This window comes from Copadichromis virginalis, linkage group LG17 (genome assembly GCF_057382275.1).
Source record: "Copadichromis virginalis isolate Kocher_CV1m ecotype Utaka linkage group LG17, C_Virginalis_male_GT1.1, whole genome shotgun sequence".
Classification (NCBI taxonomy): Eukaryota; Metazoa; Chordata; class Actinopteri; order Cichliformes; family Cichlidae; genus Copadichromis; species Copadichromis virginalis.
The window spans coordinates 26,906,985-26,927,367 of NC_140634.1; the positions used below are offsets into that span (position 1 = coordinate 26,906,985).

General features: G+C 39.8%; 3 protein-coding genes across 3 annotated transcripts; 2 read left to right on the forward strand and 1 right to left on the reverse strand.

Moving 5' to 3' along the window:
* Window positions 1-316: 316 nt before the first annotated feature.
* On the forward strand, window positions 317-11,923 carry def6c (DEF6 guanine nucleotide exchange factor c). Its single transcript, XM_085436208.1, has 12 exons — window positions 317-830; window positions 1,480-1,620; window positions 3,933-4,115; window positions 4,746-4,976; window positions 5,067-5,213; window positions 5,289-5,397; window positions 7,176-7,405; window positions 8,064-8,171; window positions 8,402-8,568; window positions 8,691-8,889; window positions 8,989-9,079; window positions 10,855-11,923. Exons 1-12 carry the CDS (start codon window positions 735-737, stop codon window positions 11,055-11,057), a joined length of 1,905 nt encoding a protein of 634 aa, XP_085292334.1. The 5' UTR covers window positions 317-734; the 3' UTR covers window positions 11,058-11,923.
* Window positions 11,924-12,730: 807 nt separating this feature from the next.
* On the reverse strand, window positions 12,731-15,897 carry LOC146689565 (serine/threonine-protein kinase pim-1-like). Its single transcript, XM_085436212.1, has 9 exons — window positions 15,402-15,897; window positions 14,773-15,009; window positions 14,522-14,647; window positions 14,304-14,398; window positions 14,118-14,165; window positions 13,815-14,033; window positions 13,545-13,725; window positions 13,288-13,458; window positions 12,731-13,198 (listed from the first exon to the last, which is right to left on the reverse strand). Exons 1-9 carry the CDS (start codon window positions 15,460-15,462, stop codon window positions 13,107-13,109), a joined length of 1,230 nt encoding a protein of 409 aa, XP_085292338.1. The 5' UTR covers window positions 15,463-15,897; the 3' UTR covers window positions 12,731-13,106.
* Window positions 15,898-16,781: 884 nt separating this feature from the next.
* On the forward strand, window positions 16,782-19,645 carry LOC146689566 (malonyl-CoA-acyl carrier protein transacylase, mitochondrial-like). The gene is made up of 4 exons (XM_085436215.1): window positions 16,782-16,845; window positions 18,226-18,796; window positions 19,320-19,407; window positions 19,509-19,645. The coding sequence occupies exons 2-4, from the start codon at window positions 18,242-18,244 to the stop codon at window positions 19,628-19,630; spliced, it is 765 nt and encodes a 254-aa protein (XP_085292341.1). The 5' UTR covers window positions 16,782-16,845; window positions 18,226-18,241; the 3' UTR covers window positions 19,631-19,645.
* Window positions 19,646-20,383: the final 738 nt, after the last annotated feature.

The window sequence follows — 20,383 nt, forward strand, 5'->3', positions numbered from 1 at the left end:
TTTTTTAACGCCATTGCATGAAATCAAAGGCTCATCAGGTACAAAAATAAATGTCTGCAATGTGTGCAAGTTATGCACATAAACACAACATGAAAAGTGGAAAAATAATCCGTAGTCACTGAGCTAAATAATAAAACATTTACTGCTACTACTAATATTAAGCTCAAGTGCTTCAGCCTTGCCACAGGCTACATATTGTGGCACCCCCAAACCTTTAAGATTTTTAACCTACTCAAACAAATGTGGCCTTGGGCTCTTTACCAAGGTGGGTGTGTCCTTTAGCAAGTCTCCTGAATCTGATAACAGGATTCCTCCTCTTTGGTTTTGGTTTTTGGCAGTGCGTTGAGGAATTCTGGAGCCCACCCTATCAGGAGAAATACCTTAGATACAGTTCTGTGAATACATGTAGTGTGAAATCATCACGTAAATGTTTTCACACTGTCGAGATCTATCCATGTCTGCTTTTCCCCCCCACTATTTTAAATCGTTTTGTTGAATTATGAGAAGGGAGGAGGACCGTGTGGTGCTCCAGGTTTTGTTTCGGCTCTCCGCCTCTTTAAGTCTGCACCACATCTGATACTTTGGGCCTTTGTCGTTTGCACCGCAGTGAGTGCTCTGCTCCACATTTTGCTTGGCTGTTCTCACCACACGGGCGCTCACCCGTGGCTACGTAAAAAGCCGCTGCGCACCGCTTCGGAAATGTAGCTTTGCGCGTCCCCGGCGGTCTCCAAAAAATGGACCTAAAATCCGAACTCCTGAAGTCCATCTGGTACGCTTTCACGTCGCTGGACGTGGAGAAGTGCGGGAAAGTTTCCAAGTCGCAGTTAAAGGTAAGGAGAATTTTAGTGCGAGACGTTTTTAAGATCAGGAAACTGAGACCGAGGGGCGTCCGCTGGAGAGAGCACAGAGACAAACACAAACGCTTTATATTCTTGCAGTTTTACTTTGGTCATCACTTCGACTCTGTCTAAAGTCAGAACTCAAACGTAGTGGTGTGTACGTGTGGTGGCATACTGTGCGTGAATTCGTGTTGTAATCAGAGGAACATGAGACACGCAGACAGATTAAAAGCTCGCACTCAAATCCAGATCTTTTCAGACATTAACAGACGTTTAGCCTGTTCAGAGTGGAGGTGAAAGTCCAACCTTATCATGGCCTTGATACCACACAAAATTGTCAGGGTTTCTAAATAAAAGACGAATATTATGTTTTGCCTTCTTTTCCCCTCGGTAGGTTTTATTTTGCCTGTTAACTTGCTTTCCCTCCACTCCCTACATGCCTAACTGACCCCCCCCCCTCTTGGTTAGAAGAATCCAGGGAAATAGCAGAAAGCTGCCCTGACATGCTTACTCACTGGTGACTAGCTGCCTGTGCTTGTGAGCGTTTGTTTGCTGATATGTGAAGAAACAAGGGAGTGTGCGGGAGTTGTGCTTAGTTTTATCCATCCACTTATGCTGTATGTCTGTTTGAATTCTCCAGGTGCTGTCCCACAACTTGTACACAGTGTTGAACATCCCACATGATCCCGTTGCTCTGGAGCAGCATTTCCAGGATGATGATGATGGACCAGTGTCTAATCATGGCTACATGCCCTACCTCAGCAAATACATACTGGATAAGGTAATGTAAAAAATACAATCTATGCAAAGGGTTTTCCTTCAGCTGCAGTTATACTTGTATTTATGTTGTTCAAAACTCTTACGAACACATCACTGAGCAGTACCTTTACCCTCGATCTCATGCTCCTTCATTACCACGATCATTAACTTAAGTTTATGTTTACATTGCGTGCCAGCTGGTCGTGCAGTACTGTGTGCCGATCTGCAGTTGAATGACATTCCCATTTCATGCAGTATTTACTCAGTTTCGAGTAACACTTGCAAAAACCTACAGTACCCGGCTAACTTAAAAAGAAATTCAGAACCGACTAGTTGTTGGTTTTGGACTTATTGAGATGAGGAAAATATAGCCCTTATATCTATTTTACATTTTCCCTTTAATTTAACCTAGCTGTGCCTGAATACTTCCAGCTAGTACTTTATTAACAGTTCAGTCAAACCCCCTGGGTTTTGTTTTGTCAGGTTTTTCTTTGTTTGTAACTATTGTTACATTGCTTACAACCAGAAATGAAGATTACAAAGCGAGATTAGTTAGCAGGCTATCGTGATCTTAAAGTCAGACATTCCAGCGACACAAAGGTCGACTCTCTTTTGACATTATGCTGAGACCGTAACGTGGTCGGGCAGTTTATGTTCAGAGTTTCAGTTTTGAAAGCCCAACATTCTCTGCTGAAGAAATACGTGTTAGCTAGCCTAATAGTCACACTGTGCTTCAGAGCTGCCTTAAACCTTCGGCACAGATTCAACAAGATGCTGGAAACATTCCCCAGAGATTATGGTGACATGATAGCATCACACAGTTGGTGCACATCTCCCATTCCACTACATCACAAAGGTACTTTATTGGATGGAAATCTGGTGGCTGTGGAGGCCATTTAATTCAAGTGAACTCTTTATCATGTTACAGAAACCAGTTTGAGATTATTTGAGCTTCGTGACATGGAGCATGGAAGCATCCATCAGAGGAAGTGTACACTGTGGTCATAAAGGGGTGGATATGGTCAGCAAAAACAAACAAACAAACAAAAAAAACTGTAATTTTTTTTAAGCACACGTTGAATTTGACTATTTACACTTTATGAAAACCTCTCTCAAAAAACAGAAAATGTACTGGCAGAAAATCACTGGGACTTTTTCAATTTTTATAGCGCAGCTGGGTTCTTTTTACAGTGACTCTCAGGTAGGCTGCAATCTTTCAGTGATTCTTAGTTGGTACTCAGGGGTAAAAGTGTGTCAAAAAAGTATTCCCACCACTATTACATCAACAAAAAATACTTGTCACAGCAGAGATCAAAACTCCTCAGACCAGAAAACATTTTCCCAATTATATTTTGTCCTGTTTCGGTGAGCCTGTGTGAATTACAGCCTCAGTTTCCTGTTTTAGCTGATAGAAGTGTGGCCTTCTGCTGCTGTAGCCCATCTATTTCAATGTTTGACTGTTTTGTACATCAGAGATGCTCTTCTCCATACCTTTGTTGTAATGAGTAGTTATTTCAATCACTGTTGAAGCAGTCAAGGGATTTTTTACCACTCAATGTTTTCTCTTTTTCTGACCATTCTCTGTAAACCCCAGAGAATGCTGTGTGGGGAAATCCCAGCAGATCAGCAGTTTTTTGACATAGACTATCTGGCACCAACAATCATGCCATTTAAAGTCACTAAAATCATCTTTCTTCCCCATTCTGATGCTCAGTTTGCACTTCAGTAGGTCGTCTTTACTTAATAATATCTACACGCCTAAATGCATTGATCTGCTGCCATGTGACTGGCTAATTAAATATTTGTGTTAATGAGAAGCCAAACAGGTGTATCTAACAAAATGAGTGCACCTCACTAGCAACATAGCAGTGGAAATGTGTGTCACATTGTCACAGGATTTTCCATGTACTCAGCTGGTGATATTTTTATGCTTGATGCCAATGCTGCTGAAGTCCTTTTTTTACACTGTTAAGAGTTGTAGCTGAGTTATTGTAACTTAATGATCTTCTGAAGCAGTCAGTCTTATTTGCAGCAGCAGTGTTGTGTTTTACTCTTATATTTATATAAACTTTAGAGATCTTTGTAACCCGTTTCTTCTGACTGCAGCACGCAGTGCTCAGTCGAGTCCCATTTTATATAAGTGTGCACAGAGATTGAAGCAGAAAGCGTGAGTTAATCGAGAAAGATGATAACCAGTGTCATGATAAGAAAGCCAGGCAGTGTTGAACTTCCTTCATAACACACCCCTCAGGAAACAAATAATCTTATGTAAAACTGTTTTAAAAAGTGCAATTTTAGTTTCAGTTCAGAGCATTTCCAGTTTTGCATTTCCAGGTCAAAAAGGGGATGTTTGATAAGGAGAAATTTGATGACCTGTGCTGGACAATGACCATGAAGAAGAACTTCAGAAGGGTGCCACAGGGGACACTGCTATCGGAAAGGGACTGCTTCAAGCTCTTCTGTTTATTCAACCTTCTGTCAGAGGACCGATACCCACTGGTGATGATACCAGAGGAGGTAATAGTTATGAAGAATAAGGAGAGTGAAATGTGTTCACTGAGAATTTGTAGAAACACTTAAAGTTGGAGAGGATTTTATTTTAGGCAACTGCTTGAGGCCTGATTCATTAGGGCTTTCTTGAAAAGGCTCAAATCCACAGTGATTATATTTTAAGTCATTTGTATGCTATAAATGGAAAAATGGACACACATTGTACAAAAAGTTAAACAATTCACTTTTGATTTAAAAGAAACAATTTAAGAGAGTTAGAGGAACAAACACCAGCAACGCTTGTAGTTTTTAGACACTGCTATACCCAAATACCCAAAAAGAAATATAATTTGTGTGTGATGACAGAGTTAGGACAGTTTAAAGATTTTCTCAGTAGGAAAATACAAGTGCAAGTAAGTTAGTTAATGAGGCTCTTCCTTCCTGCACTTCCTCCATAATGCTTTTGGTTTCCTGTCGACAGAGATAAAAATAAACGGCTTCTGTAGAAGTCACTCAGTGAGCTCCTCATGAAGAGTGATATCCCAAAACCACAGAATACAATCTGTGTTGAGTCAGTATTTGCATTGTCGGTGCCGTTAATATTTGGTTTTAGCGATGTGCAAAAAGTTTCGTATACAAATATTTGAATGCTTCTAGGTGGAGTATCTCCTCAAGAAAATCTCCACTGCGATGAGCGAGGAGTGGGATGGGAAGCCCATGGAGGACTTACTATCGCAGGATGCTACAGTGTGGGAAGAGGGAATGTCCGTGTGGACCTTCCTGGAGGATATGAGTGCAGGCCGGCTGCTGAGCGTCACCAGCGCTGAGGCCTTCAGCCTGGCTTTAGATGAGGTGTTCCTGGAGATCTATCACAGCGTTCTCAAGAGAGTGAGTTGTGCTGTGTCACTGGAGCCTATTTGACTGCTCCCTTGACATTTTTGTCTTTCTTTGTTCTTCAATTGATCCCTTGTTTTGTAGGGTTACATGTGGAAAAAGGGGCATGTGCGTAGGAATTGGACTGAGCGCTGGTTTGTGCTGAAGCCCTCCTCCATGGCCTACTATGTCAGCGAGGACTTAAAAGACAAGAGAGGGGAGATCCAGCTGGATAGGAACTGTGTCATAGAGGTTAGTGAGGAAAACTCAGCATGTTTAACTCTTCACCAACCAACGCTGTGACTTACATACATTTTTTTGTTTCAGTCTATTCCAGACAGGGAGGGGAAGCGCTGTCTGTTCTGTGTGAAAACCCATAGTAAAACCTACGAGATGAGCGCGCCTGACCAGAAACAGAAAGTGGAGTGGACTCAAGGTGTGTAACTTACAATGTGTGTGCTCATTGGTTTAGTGTGGTTGAAATGTACTGAAGCTTATCATAGTGTATATAAATAATTCCAGGATCTTTCAGATATATTGAGGCCACTTGTCAAACAATCTGTGTTTCATTGGTTGCTAATTATTTGTGTTTCTTTTGCCAATGATTAAGAAAACTTTCAGAAGTCAGCTGAAGCTTATAAAATGTTGACTAAGTCACAGTTACAGCCAGACTCGATAATGCTAAAATAGTTTTCCCTCGATGTTTTGGGTCAGTATCTCCACAATTCATCGTGCCACTTCTATAAGCAGTCACACCTTCAATAAACACTAGTGACTCAGTTCTTTGTCTCCACCATGTTTGACGGAGGACGTTGTCTACATTTCCAAGTTAAACTCAATTTCATCTTTACAATATTTTTCATAACTGTGCAGGCTCTTTTTTATTCTTAGTAATGTTTAACCTGACCTTCCAGTTCTTGAGCGTAACCAGTGCTTTGGACCTTGTTGTAAGCTCTCTGTATTTCCATTCATGAAGGCACCTCTTGATTACAGACTTTAACAGTGATATCTCTACCTATACTCTGATAGGTGTATTTTAGGTTTTCAGCCTAATGATGGCCTCCTTCATTTGCACTGATATCTCTTTGGGTCTCCTCTTTAAAATTACAGATATTATGTCTGCTTTATTTGTCATAAAATAACAAGGGGACTCACTGAAACTGCTTTTTAGCCAATTGGTGTTTTTGAGCATTTGAAAATGGAGGACTGTGTATAAAAATGGCTGTAATTCCTAAAGAGTTAATGCATTATTTTTTCAAAAACCTTTGAATTAAAGGTGAAAGTCTGCACTTCAGTCACGTCTTGATTGTTTAATTTAAAATTTACTGTGGTGTTGGACAGAGATAAAGCACAGAAATGGTCTCTGGTAACTATATAAAAACTGCTTTCAACCATGACTCAGTGCCATTAACTTCCACAAGAAGCATTATAGAATGCAGCTGTCTACGAATGGAGAAAATCAAGGACTTTCTCCTTTTATCAGAAGGAGTTTTAAGAGTTGAGAAAAAAGAAGCAATGACCAAAAACACTGCACAACACTATTAAGCATGGTGCAGGTAGCATCATGATTTTAGGTTATGCAAGTCTCTTAAACAGCTGCAAGAAAAGGTGTGATGGAGGTTGTTGATACTAAATGAGATTTAACTAGTTAGTTACTGCTTCCTGTAATAACAAATTGTGTTTGCCTACGATTGTGACTGAGATAAGGAGCCACATTTCATGAATAATAGGTTCAGACAGCTTGGTAATTTGAAAAGAGGTCACTGACAGAGGGGCACAAAACACCTCTTCTACAAAAAAAGACAAAGAAGTACAAAGTTTGGGTTAAAGTGGACATAACTATTTTTTTTACAGCTCTGCCTTGTAACACTGAGACGCATCTTTTTTTTTTTCATGAAAGAATGCTGCCATGGCTTTCTCATGTAAAAGCAAAGTGTACATGTAGTTCGTATCTTTGCTTTGTTCGTAGGCTGTTCATTCTATTTATAGCAGCAAATGTGGTGTCTGCAAAGATTAATGATAGTGTGGCAGCTGATCCAGGTGATAATGAAGGTGATGATGAGGGTTTGCTAAGATGCAACTCATAGCAAGAAGTCTTTTCTGAGGGAAGCTATAAAAGGAATATATTGTTTTTTTAATTGTTTTAATATATTATTTTCTATAGCAAGGCAACAAAATTGCATTACTATTTTTATGTATTCTTTCACTATTCAGCCATTCAAACTGCCCTCCGTCTTCAGAGTGAGGGAAAGTCTTCCCTTCACCATGAACTCAAACTGAAGAGACGGATCCAGCGGGAAAACAGTCAGCGGGAACGCAGCCGGAGCGCCCGCAGCAGCTGCAGCAGCAGGGGCAGCCAATCTGATGACTCGACTATCCATGAGACAGAGAAGACAGAAAAAGAGAAAGACAAACAGGACTTAGAGATTGAAAACATTATCAAGGTAAGTGAGGGCTATAAGAATCTTTTTTTGTAATATTTATTTAATTACATCATGCACCAAACTATCCATGGTAGTGATTATTTAACTAAGTCATAGTGGCACTGGGCAGCTGCCAGTGCAGTTCATTTTGTCCATTTAAAAAGTACCATGTACACTCACTGGCCACATTTTTGTTAGATACACCTGTTGAGCTGCTCATTAGGTCAAATACCTAATCAGCCTATCACATGGCAGCAGCTCAGTGCATTTAGGCATGTATACATTAATAAGATGACCTGCTGAAGGTCAAAGGTCAAATGGGATTTAAATGACTTTGAACATGCATTGTTGTTTGTGTCGGACAGGCTTGTCTGAGTATTTCAGAAACTGTACAACCATCTAACCGGTTTATAGAAAATGGTCTGAAATAGAGGAAATCTCCTGTGAGCAGCACTTCTCTGGGAAAAAAATCACTTGTTGGTGCCAAAGATCAAAAGCGGAATGAGCAGATTACTTACAGCTGTAAGGAAAGCAACATGAACTCAAATACCCACTTACTTCAACCACGAGCACCGCTGAAAGCACAATACGTTGAACCTCGAAGCTGATGGCCTAGTGTCACCTGCTGGATAGAGGTGAAAACACAAACCAAACAATGGCTCTTTCATCTGTTTCACAGCATGCTCGGGAACTGGAAACTCGCCGAAGGGAGGCAGAGGAGAGAGAGCGGAGGAAGCAGAGGGAGGTGCAGATGGAACTGGAAAGACAGCTGAAAGAGGCTGAGATGGTAAAAAAAAAGTTTTCCACTTGACAGCAATTATGTACAGAGTCTTTTCTCCTTGACTTTGATCTTTGAGAACTGCAGCAAAATGTTGACTGTCATTATAAAATTCACACCTAGTCTTTAATGATTTGGAAAAATGGTTATGACAGTCCAGGAAAAGGTGATTCAGGAATAGGTCAGTTTATACCGCTCTGTTGGTGCATCTGTTTATGTAGCTGTGTGTGTGTGCATAGATAAAAGACAGCATGCAGGCTGAGATGCAGGTGAAGGAAAAGGAGGCTGAACAACAGAAGAAGAGGATCAGGGAGCTGGAGCTGACACAGCAGCAGCTGGAAGTTGCCCTTAATATGGAGATCCAGGCTCGGCTGGAGGAGGAGAGGGCCAGACTGGAGCTTGAGCGGTAACAATGGATTTCTAACTCTTATTATGGCCCTTTATTATTTTATTTGTGATGGAGATCTGAGATATCCATGAGAAGTATTAACATTTTCAGTTGCTTCTTCCCTTTTTCCCCTCCTTCAGGTTGCTGCAGGCTGAAGATGAAAAGAGGAAACATTTCCAGCTCCTCCAGGAGCAGCAACGTACAATGCAAAACCTCAGCCCCATACAGGAGCTGTCAGATGGCAGTCCCGATGAGGACACCCCCTCAGCCCTCAACTCTGCCTCTCAGGAGCTCCAGGATCTGCAGGCATCTCGCCAAAGAAGTCACCAGCGTCTGGAGGTGAGCAAGTTTGTTTTGACTGGCTTTGTGAGCAGCATCTTATTTAGTGCTCTTCTAAAACAACACTGATGAGGATGCCTGCATGATTTTTGTTTCCAGGAGGTCCAGGAGAGGCTGAGGAATGCCAGTCAACATGTACGGCACTGGAACATCCAGCTGAACCGACTGATGACCCCCATTACTCCTGCAGGTGCGGTATTCACTTTGCCTCTTTGCGGTACAGACTTCAGGAACAGAGTGTTAGTATAGTTAATAACAGTGTAGACCATATAATCTGTCAGATAATTGCATTAAAATGCTACAAAAGGCACCTACCCCCAAACATGTCAAGAGATTAATTCAGTGACTTGAATGAAAGAATCTGACTCACCTCAAGTTAATTAAAACTAGTAAACAAGTAAAATTAAAACTAATTAAGGCTGCTTCACACCCTGGAGGACGGGGCTGTGGCCCCCCCACACTCCCTAGCAGATCGTTACATGGAGAAACCTTTGGAATACAAGCGCGCTGATCCACACAGGTATGCACACGGGTGTTCACTGCTCGTAGACCCAAATTACACCTTTCTTGGCTGCTACTTCGAAGCACATCTGTCCTGCGTGCTGCACAACAACATTGAATATTTAGTATTTACTGCTGTTTACACTTAGCTAGATTAATGCGATGGTGTTGTGTTTAGTATGTTGCTTTGTTTTGTTTTTTTGTCTTTTTTTGCTTGTTTTCTATTCTTCTCTCAACAGGTGATCCAGGAGATTTTTATTTTTTTTCTCCCCCCCTTTCTCACTGTCCCTCTCCCCTTCTGTTTTTCCTTTCCTTCCTCTTTCTTTCTCCCTTTCCTATCTCTCACTCATGTCTGTCCCGTCTGTAACATCTGAAAATAAAATATAATAAATAATAAAAACAAAGAGCGACCAAATGGACCAATACGGCAATGCCACGATGATCCATTTGGCAAAGTAAATCCACTGGATATCCTTGTTGGTCTTCAGACAACAATTCTGACGGCTAAAGAACCAAATGGGACAGGCGAGAAGAAAAAAAAAAAAAAAAAATTAAAACTAAATCTTATTATGATTTAAACACGGAAATCTTAAAACGAAAAATAACCGCATGCACAGTACAAACAGTGCAGGGGATAGTGCTATATACAAAGCGGTGACAGGGAAAAGGCTCCGGGGAAATCCAGGTAGGGAAAAGACACTTGCTCCTCTTCTGACTCTCTCTCCAAACACTCACACAAAAAGGGAATCCGCTCGGGGAATGCAGAGTCGGGTCCAGGGGATCTATGTACAGAAGGAAACACACGTTAGAGGTTTTGCACAGGGAAGCAAATGAGAACTTGCTCAGAGCCGGGCTGCACTGACGCGAGTCACACACAACGATCCAGCGATGAGTAGAAGCCACTCCCTGGCTTAAATGTTGGCTGCACTGATGAGGCCCAGGTGTTTCCTCTTAAGAGGGGCGTGGGCCGAGGGCGTGAACCCACCATGAGTTCCGCCCTGGCGAGAGAGCAAGAGAGAGAACACTACTAGTCAGCGGCCTGCTGATCCCCTGGCCGTGACAGTGGGGTTCAAATCCCTTATTCAGATTAAGATTTTATGTGACATTACATTGGCAAAAATTACATTTACTTGAATAATGTGAGTATTGGAGTAAGTACTTGAGTAATTTTTGAATAACTTTAATTTTGTAATGTGCATATTTTATGAATAATGATGTTTCAATACTTTAATCTACTGAATAAGTAAGAATTAGACTTAATAATCTTTTTACTTTAAAAAGGGAAATTGTGTACAATCTTTTATTCTCCAAAATGCACATAATAAAAATGTTTTGGGGAATGTATATGCTTTTTAAAAACCAATTGCTTCTTACCTGATGCATGCTATAACTTTCAGCAAAACTGAACTAAAATTTGTTAACAAGCTTACCAAATAAGAAATGTTTTGTGAATTTTCTTTGCAGAGCGACTGGAAAGCCGGCTGTTATCAAAGCCCACATGCCCTAAAAAGGAGGACGCGCTGGCCAGTAATGAGTTCATCACTAAGTTTAAGATAAGAGTTGATCAGAATAGAGGCGATGATGAAAGTCTGGAGCATCAGTTGGAGGCTGCCAACCTGTCTGATGAATCGTTCGAGGCCCAGACAGAAGTCAACGGACAAATATGATCACAGACATTTTAAAAACGCGAGTTGAGAGTTAAGGGGGAAAAATATTGTAATAAGTATATATTTGAATTGCACACTAAGATATAAAGTGATGGCAGCGAGCACAGTGTTGCAGGATTTAATTAAAAACACATCTGACTAAGACCAACTGAAATTTAGAGTTGTGTATAATAAAGTTTATTCATGATTAATAAAACAAATCTGTAATATTTTTCTTTCTCTTTTGTCCATTTGAATCTCGCTACAGCTTAAATAAAAGAAAAGAATGTGTTTTGAATAAATTAAACTCTATTCTCTCTTTTTTTCTTTCTTTTTTTCTTGGTGGGTTTTCTTTTGCAATCAAACGCAACATTATACAATTATATAGTATAGTAAGAAATATCCTTTAACTTAATTTAGTGTTTGTTTTTTAATTTTTGTTTTTGTTTCCCCTTCAGTTTTGTGCTTATAACATGTTCTAATCTGACATATTATGCAGTAAATTATTTTTGCAATAACTTAACAGGCCATTGTGGGAGCCAACATTCACTTATCAAAGACATATTTGTATATTCTGTGGGCTGCTTTATGGTTGTGTCATTTAGAAACATAAGCCACAACAGACTTCCACTGGAGAGTACTTAAAAATGTATTTTTATGTAAAGATATTTTAATAACTACTATATTAAGAGAGAACCTATTGTTACATGGATTAATTGTACAAACTGTAGAGAAATAAGTTTAAGCGTGCAACTTTTTATTCATTTTTAACTGTATTAATGTTTTTATGTTGATACAGCCGCCTCATATCTGTTTCCTCAGTGTTTTTTAAACCATGTACTCCATCCATGAGTAAGAACATGAATAAATTCCTTTCCAAATTTGTAGTTCTTTTTTCCAACTGTTTTGAGTATATATGTAACATTTCTTTACATACAAATGCAGGTATTCTTTTGCACCAAGACGTTAAAGAAATGCTAAGAAAAAATGAAAATACTACGTTGCAACCTGTGTGTGTGTGTATATATATCTGTATCTATATAGATATATATGTGTATTCGTACCCTTTTTTCATCATCTAGTTTCCTGTACCAGATCTTCTACTGATCCACTGAGGCAGACATGTAAAAAAACAGGAACTAAAGCATATTTCTGTATATAAACACGACTTTAAATCTTTATCAACAGCTACTTTAGAGGAAATTCTTCAATAAACTGCAACCAAAGGCTCAACTCAGAGGACAAAACCCAACCTGTTATAAATAGTGTGACAGCAAACTTTCTCTTGTGTAAAGTTACAAATAGGAGTAATTATCCACAGGAGCTTTTATACATAATGAAGTTATAATTCGTCCTGTAGAAATTGTACATTTAAGCTATATAGTTCCCTCTGTGATAACTCTGCTATGAATGCCTCTTATTAACTTTTATGCTTTTACAACCCACTATGAGCAAACACTCAGCAACAGTGGGAAGGAAAAACTCCCTTCTTGAAGGAAAAAACCTCTGGTAGAACCAGGAAATCTGTCTAAACTAGTTGGGGGTTAGAGCAACAGATGCAAGTCTTCAGATCATTTGCAGTGTGACTGTCTTTGTGCACACTTTAACCTGATTCAGTTTTCTTATTTGTCAAAATGCACCATGGGTAAAAAAAACAAAACAAAATAGTAATGAAGGAGAATCTTCAGCAAAGATGAATTAAACAAGTTTTATTTTGATCAAATTTTACTTTAAGTAAAACACATCTTTATTTGATGACTTTAATGTCATCAAATAAAGACAGTTTTGATGGAGCTCCTGACCCAGCCCAAGCTCTCTATGAAGACGAGGAAAAACTCCCCAGGGGGCCAGATCGATGGGAAGAAACCTCGGGAAAGCCCATTCAAAGAGAGATCCCCTTTCCTGGGATGGCTGGGGGGGTTACAGGAACTCCAAAAAAGCTAAATTTTTATTTATTTATTTTTTAAGATTGACCCACTCTATCTATTCCTGTCCAACAGAAAAAAGAAAGGAAGTTACTACAATGTATCACACTTACATGATAAGGTGTGAATTGTGTGTTTGTGTGTGTTATCTTAGCCAGGGGTGAAGCTGGAGCTCCTCCAGTGTTGGGCGCTTCTCCGGGGCTAAAGCTAAACATGCGTCCAAGAAATTCCGGCATTCTTGAAAGAAAGAAAAGATCAAAAAGATGAAGATGATAGTTCTAGTGATCCAAGGCATCAGTGAATCTGGAAGTGTGAAGTTTTCTTACCTGTGGACAGACGCTTTTTGATGCTCAGTTGCTTTGTGAGGAACCTCGCGGTACTAAAGTATCGTGCATGAAGCGCTTCATACAACACCACTCCCATTTGCCACACCGTGGTGGGTCCACACCTGTAGCAGCTCCTAATGTACCACTCGGGAGGGATGTGAAGAGGAGTGCCTAACAAACAGACACAATTGCAATTTCTTCTAAAACAAAAGACACAAATTGTTACATCTGTGAAAAGCAGGAGCAGAATATGTTACCATAGAAGATGCGATACAGAGATCGCTGTTTAACAAAGCAGCTCAGTCCAAAGTCAATGATGCGAACTCGAGGCACATCTGAGCCGGTCTCAATCAGAATGTTTTGTCCCTTGATGTCCCGATGAAAGATGTGTTTCTCCTCAAGTTCCTTTACAGCATCAACTAGTTGCTTCAGAATGACCTGGAAAAGATGAAAAACACAATAATGAGTTAATGCTTTTCTGCCTTGATTGAATGCTGTACAGTCTAAGGCTCTCCCAGTCAACCTACCTTGGCCTTGTCCTCTGGTAAAGCTCTTCCATTTTCTGCTTTGTATTTTTGCAGGTCCACAGCAGGGACAGGTCTCTCCAGCACCAGGATCAGCTCTTTGCCAAAGTCGAACCACTCCAGCAAGGACACAGGTGCTGATATTCCCACTGACCCTTCTGCTTCACCTGCAAGTTTAAGCATAATGGCCACTTCCACCGAGAGCATCTTCCCATTTTCATCCTGAAATATTACAACAAAGTGGATGATGAGGAACGCCGCATTCAATCCAGTAATGTAAAACTAATTCAAGTGTTGGACGCTTACCGCCACTTTGCAGTAGACTTTATTTTTGGGAATGTGTTTGATGGCAACCTAGAAGACACAGAGCATTGGTGAGCATTTCCTCAGTATGACATAATGAAAGGTGGAAACACAGCAGACGTCTCAGTTTACGATATTATACATTATCTGCGTTACTGCCTGTCTTACTACCATCATCTGAACACTTACTGGAAAACGATCTTCTATCCGGTAGCCAGAAAACACTGCTCCGCAGCCTCCTTCTCCGAGCTGGTGCTCCTCCACATATCTGGCTTGGAATTCACCTGAACAGACAAAACAGCAAATCTGGTTTTATTACAGCTGTGACACAAATTACTCTCCTCTGTAGCCTAAATGTTCCTTCTGCCCTTCCCCTGAATATAAAACCCAAGCTGCTTGCTACTTACGTTTTTGGTCTGCTACTGATTTTTTGTCCTGGTCCACATTCCTTTTTTTTTTCTTGGGTGACTCTCTGTTGTCTCCCGTGGCCTTTCTTTTGCCATTTTTTGTGCACTCCTGTTTGTTGTTCAAGTCTGGAGATGTGGAAAACACCAAAAGCACATCAGCTCACTGGATGATAGACACAAACACTAAACACCAATATCTTAAACCTAGCAACCACACTTAATCTACCCCCTTATTCAACTAATTAGCCTACCTTTACCAGAGTCCAACGAGGAGGATGCTTGCTCCTTGTCACCGCTCGTATGGTCGAGAAGTTTAGCCTTCTTTGCTTTCTTTGTTGTGCCCTCTTCATCTTGCACAACCTTGCGCTTCACTCCTTTGACCACATCTGAGCTGGTGGAAGGACCAGCCTGCTCAGCGACCCTCCTCCTTTTTATTGGGGTCTTCTTTTCAGGACTGGCCTTTCTTTTAGCAGTCCTGCTCTTACAATCTATAAACGACGACAACAACACAGTGGTGAAAAAGAGTCCCCGACATCAGGACTGGAAGCAGTTTGATGGCAAAGAATTTGAAATTGCTTTTGCTTAAATGATCACAAGTTTATTCTTGGGATTAAAAAAACTGACCAGTGCGAATTGATACTAGGTTTACTAAGTCTTAGATCTTGATGACACTTGTTGGTCTGTTTTTACTGTTGAGTCCAAGAATAAACTTATTACATTATTTTACCAAAAGACCGGTAACCTTCCTTTGATTAGACATCTTGTATTAAAGCTATTTTCAATCAAACATATGATTCAATTGCTTCAAAAATGATTCACACAGTGTCAACATTTCTAGGATTTGGATTTTACCAGGTTCTTATTTTATTATTTTACTTACCTTGATCTCCTGAATCTTTCTTATCGGCCGGAGTGGTAATTTTTCTTGTTTCCTTTTTCATTGTAATTTCGGAGACCCTTTAAAATCGAAAATGTAAACCGTAATGAGTTAATATTGAGTTAATACTTCTTCAAATGTGCACCTTTCAAATGCTTGACTTTTCTAACTGAATTCTGTAAGTGAGCTTTATAAGTAAACTCTGGAAACTACGGCAACACAACATAGAATCTTGCCTTTCAGTGACTTCACTGACTGCCAGTAGTTCAAAGTAGTTTACAGAAAAACACTCTGGCAGACAAAGCCATAATATTTCATATAATTCAATCATTTCATATCAATTAAACAGTTTCTTTCATTATCTTTCATCATTTGTATAAAGACCTCATCTATGGATGACAGTATGAAGATTTGTGGTTGACCACACACTAATAAACACAGTGTCAGCTACATTGTCATCTGATTTAAAGTATTTATTATGTACATTTAACTGTCATGGTACTGAGTCTGTGACCCAGTGTTTTGTGTTTGTTCATTTATATTCATTGATTATTCTTATGTATGTCTTTGGTTCTCTTTATTGTTTTCTTCTTGTGTTATATTCTTAGGCTTTAGGTTTCTGTTACTTTGCCTTGCCCCTGTGTCCCACGTGGCCCATTGTTTTCCTCTGTTTGCTGTTGGGTTGTCTGTGTATCATCCATGACAATTAAATTAAATAGCAAATGCAACTACAATTTCAATGAGATTTATTCCTGGCATTCTACTGCGGTGGCTGAAAGTAGACACCAAGCATTATCACTGTAACTGATGTAAATATTGGACTTGGAGGGGATTCATCTGATAGACTGATGCAAACATTACTGTAGCGACTTCCACAGTCGCTAGAGGCCAGGGATGGAGCCTGCCTATTTGCCTGACACGCTGTCAACTTTACGCAATAATGCAAGAGGTGGAATTGTTTGCTTGTTTATTAAAGTGCTTTGAGAGTTTACAGAGTAATGTCATCAGCTCCTGATTCAGACTCTTAAAACATCACAGGCTCTAATGTAACAAAGCGAAACATGTTGTGCAGCGCAGCGGTCAACAAAAACTACGGCTACCCAGCCCTCCTCTCTGTCAAAAATACGGAGTGGAAACTACAGATATTTGTTTAAAAATGTAGGGAGTAAAAATTAAGTACAGCAAGGAAGTTTTTTTTTACTTTTTTACTTCCTACCTGTGGAGCCAATTAAGCTAAATTTAAGAAGCGCATGTCTGTGTATACTTAAAAGCTCTTATGGTTATTTTCACTTTGTAGACAAATTAAAGCACAGAAAAGAAAAACACGATACATTAGAGCATGACATAATTTGACCTGAGGTGGCGCTGCACCGTGAGAGAGCCTGAACGTCAACCGGAAGAAGACGAGAATAAACTCCGTATAAACAACATGGCGTCTCCCTGTGAGGTTTTTTGTTTTGTTTTGTTTTTTAAATGAACTTTATTTAGAACAATAACAATGACAATCTCAAAGAGACAAGCGACATATTAAATCAATCAGAACAGAATCACATCTCCTGTACACCACAATGAAATCGACAATAACTGAAAGTAAACATACATACACACACACACACACACACACACATACACATACATATATATACATATATATACATATATATGCATATACACATGCATACATACACATCCATATTCACACATCTACATAATAATAATATAAAAAGATGAATAACCAATACAAAAATAAATAACAATAAAAAAAAGAATGAAAAACAAGGAACAGAAATAAAGAAGACAAGGGGGATCATAAAATCTCTAAAAGTGAGGTTCCATAAACAAGACACATAACTTAAATAAGGGGCTAAGAAAAATCAAACTCTTCTAAAAATCTATGCAATTTGATTGCTTGGGGCTTATTTATTAGCTTAAGAGATTTATGGAACAGGGAGAATTTTGTCCTACCTGGATATAAGGTGTTAACCAAATACCTCCTCAAAAATGGATTATTGCATTTTCCATTAACCAAGTCAAGACCATCTAGTTTAACTTTATGTAAATTTGTAGTCTGTATATTTGAAAAATTGTTCTTTATTGTATTTACAAGGACTGTTGGGATATTCTGTGAAACCTTTTTATAGAGCTCGAACGAGCAACTCATGTCATATTTCTCATTAAGCCTGTTTAATTCAAGTATATCTCCATTTTCATCCATTATATGTGTCACAGACCAAATTTGTTTTGTCATCCATTCGTCCACAAACATAGATTTCCCCCGATTCAATATCACCCTATTATTCCACAATGGAACATTGTGGGGACTAAAGTTATGTTTAAACATTAATTTACAATTTAACAAAACTTGTTGATGAAATTTGGAAAGTTTTATGGGTAGTTTAGAAATGTCAAAATCACATACTAAAAGGATCCCCCCAACTTTGTTGAAAATAAGAGATGGCATCAAGAACCACATCTCATTATCATTTTTCAAGAAAGATCGTAGCCAATTAATCTTTAAAATGCCATTCATTATTTCAAAATCGATTGCTTTTAAACCCCCCTCTTCATAATCTTTTATCAAGTCCCTGTTACTAATATAATGATGTTTATTTTTCCATATGAAATTAAAATTCGCCTTATTTATGTCTTTTATAATTCTTGGTGGGATGGCTAGGGAATAAGCTGGATAGATTAAACTGGACAAAGATTCAACCTTGGTCAACATTATCCTGCCGAACAACGTTAAATCTCTCTGTAGTCAATGGTTTAGAGGGTTTTTTTGCATTTGTCAATTGTATTCTGAATATTCTTTTCGTCTCCCTGTGAGGTGTCATGCCGAGCAGATGTCAGAGTTGAGTTCAAGCAAAGTTGACTCTTTCGGTGATTACAGTTTGTCCGGGCGGGCTGTGCGTCTTATTTCATCCGCAGACACGTCGTTGGATGAGGAACAGCTCATGTTGGCATCAGTGGCAGTCAGGATGGCAGCATCTTCCAGAGGGAAGGTCAGGTCGCTGGTCTCTCTGAGCAGGACGCTGTCCACCAACAAGCCCGGTTCCACGGCTGGAGATTACCCTCCTCCGGCTGAAGCCCCCGCTTCTCCCCCGAACAGCGAGCCAGCCGCGGCGCCTCAGCGGAGACCCAAAAAAGACCCCAGCGGCTGCTCCGTGCTCCTCTTCCCCGGTCAGGGCAGCCAGTTTGTGGGCATGGGCAGAGGACTTTTAAAATACCCCAACGTTAAAGAAATGTTCACCGTAGCCCAGAAGATCCTGGGTTACGACCTGCTGTCTCTGTGTCTGGAGGGCCCCGAGGACGAGCTGCAGAAAACGGTTCACTGTCAGCCGGCGGTGTTTGTCACCTCCCTGGCTGCTGTGGAGAGACTCAACCAAGAAAACCCCAAAGTAAGTGCCAGATAAATGTCTGGAAAAAGGACAATAACTGCAGGTCCTGCCTTCTTAAATGTGGCCATTTTATCTTTTTTTTTTTTTTTTTTTAAATACTGCTACAGTAATATTAATTTATATTTAAAATGTGCGCACATTATGTATGAGGGTGTGGATGAATGATGCTTGAGTGCCCAGTAGAAGAGCATCTTTCAAATGCAAAGTTTCTCATTTCAACTTTAATTACTGCCCCTTGATTAAGGCGGTAGAGTAAATAAGGCTTCCAACAGTGGTTATTTCTTATTATCACATCTTGTTTTTATTGTTTTTATCAGTAGATTGTTGTTTCACTCCCACCAAAAACATCACCGTAAATAATCTTCTGATTCTGAATGACCATTTAAAAAAATAAACAAATTGTTCTGAGTTTATTTCAGTTACGGATGTATCAGTGACATAAATGATATATCGGTCATAATCGGGAGGCTGTTACATTTTTATTTATTTATTTTTTTTTTGACTTGTTTCCTGCTGTACACAGGCCATTGAGATGTGTGTCGCTGCTGCAGGTTTCAGTGTCGGAGAATTTGCTGCTCTTGTCTTTTCTGGGGCGATGAACTTTGCAGAAGGTAGAAAGATTTCTTTTTTGGGTTTTTTTGTGCACTTGTAAAAGGTGTTTTAATCACAACTTTGGTTAATATTCTGTATTTACTCCTTATGCATCTTCTAGCTTTGTATGCAGTGAAGGTGCGAGCGGAGACTATGCAGAAGGCCTCAGAACTGGTTCCCAGTGGGATGCTGTCAGTCATTGGTAGACCTCAGGCTCAGTATAATTATGCCTGTCTGCAGTAGGGCTGCCACGATTAGTCGACTAGTCACGATTACGTCGACTATCAAAATCGTCGACGACTGATTTAATAGTCGAGGCGGCGTTTGAAGCTTTGTAAGATCACAAAAGACGCAGGAATAAGTAGTAGGATTTAAGAGTGTAATAACGGACTGAAACAGAAGATGGCAGCACTGCATATACAAGGATGCCAGCTGCCGTTAAACCCCGAAGAAGAAGAAGAAGCGGTGTCCCAGAATTCATAGCGCGGCCTAGCTCAGTTTCCAACAATGGCGGCAGCTAGTTAGTTTTAATATTACTCTTATTATTCTTTCTGGGTCACAAAATAAACGTTTAACATATTTTCAGGCGAGAATGTAGCTGTGTAAACCTCAAATATCTGCTCAGTTTATCAAGACACCACATATTTTCAAAAGCGCTCCGATGTTTTCGGAGACGTCTGTTACCCACTAGCTCGATAGCTAGCCGGGGCAAGGCTCACTAGAGCCGTGAGAACACCGGATTCCCGGCAGATCGTTTTCAAACACACCGCTGTCTTTCGCTGCTCAGGTTAAACATGATATATAAGTCACTTAGATAACTTAAAAATGTTATTGTTTGGCTTATTTTAGTATTTTATTTGTTCCTGAGTAAATCTGTTTTGCTGAGATTAAAGTTATAGTTTTTACACAGCTGAATAAACGTCAAGCAGACAACTGATTATCAGAAGTGTGAGATGCTCGAGAATATACTCCGGTGTCCTGTTATATTTTAGATAG

Bases quoted from the DNA above. Each gene is read 5' to 3' on its own strand.
- def6c (XM_085436208.1), top strand. From the start codon at position 735: ATGGACCTAAAATCCGAACTCCTGAAGTCCATCTGGTACGCTTTCACG. The intron at 4,116-4,745 runs GTAATAGTTATG...GAATGCTTCTAG, and splicing joins TGGTGATGATACCAGAGGAG to GTGGAGTATCTCCTCAAGAA. The intron at 8,890-8,988 runs GTGAGCAAGTTT...TTTTGTTTCCAG, and splicing joins GAAGTCACCAGCGTCTGGAG to GAGGTCCAGGAGAGGCTGAG.
- LOC146689565 (XM_085436212.1), bottom strand. From the start codon at position 15,462: ATGAAAAAGGAAACAAGAAAAATTACCACTCCGGCCGATAAGAAAGAT. The intron at 14,648-14,772 runs GTAGGCTAATTA...CCACATCTCCAG, and splicing joins CTCGTTGGACTCTGGTAAAG to ACTTGAACAACAAACAGGAG. The intron at 13,199-13,287 runs GTAAGAAAACTT...CTTTCTTTCAAG, and splicing joins CAAAAAGCGTCTGTCCACAG to AATGCCGGAATTTCTTGGAC.
- LOC146689566 (XM_085436215.1), top strand. From the start codon at position 18,242: ATGTCAGAGTTGAGTTCAAGCAAAGTTGACTCTTTCGGTGATTACAGT. The intron at 18,797-19,319 runs GTAAGTGCCAGA...TGCTGTACACAG, and splicing joins TCAACCAAGAAAACCCCAAA to GCCATTGAGATGTGTGTCGC. The intron at 19,408-19,508 runs GTAGAAAGATTT...TGCATCTTCTAG, and splicing joins GGCGATGAACTTTGCAGAAG to CTTTGTATGCAGTGAAGGTG.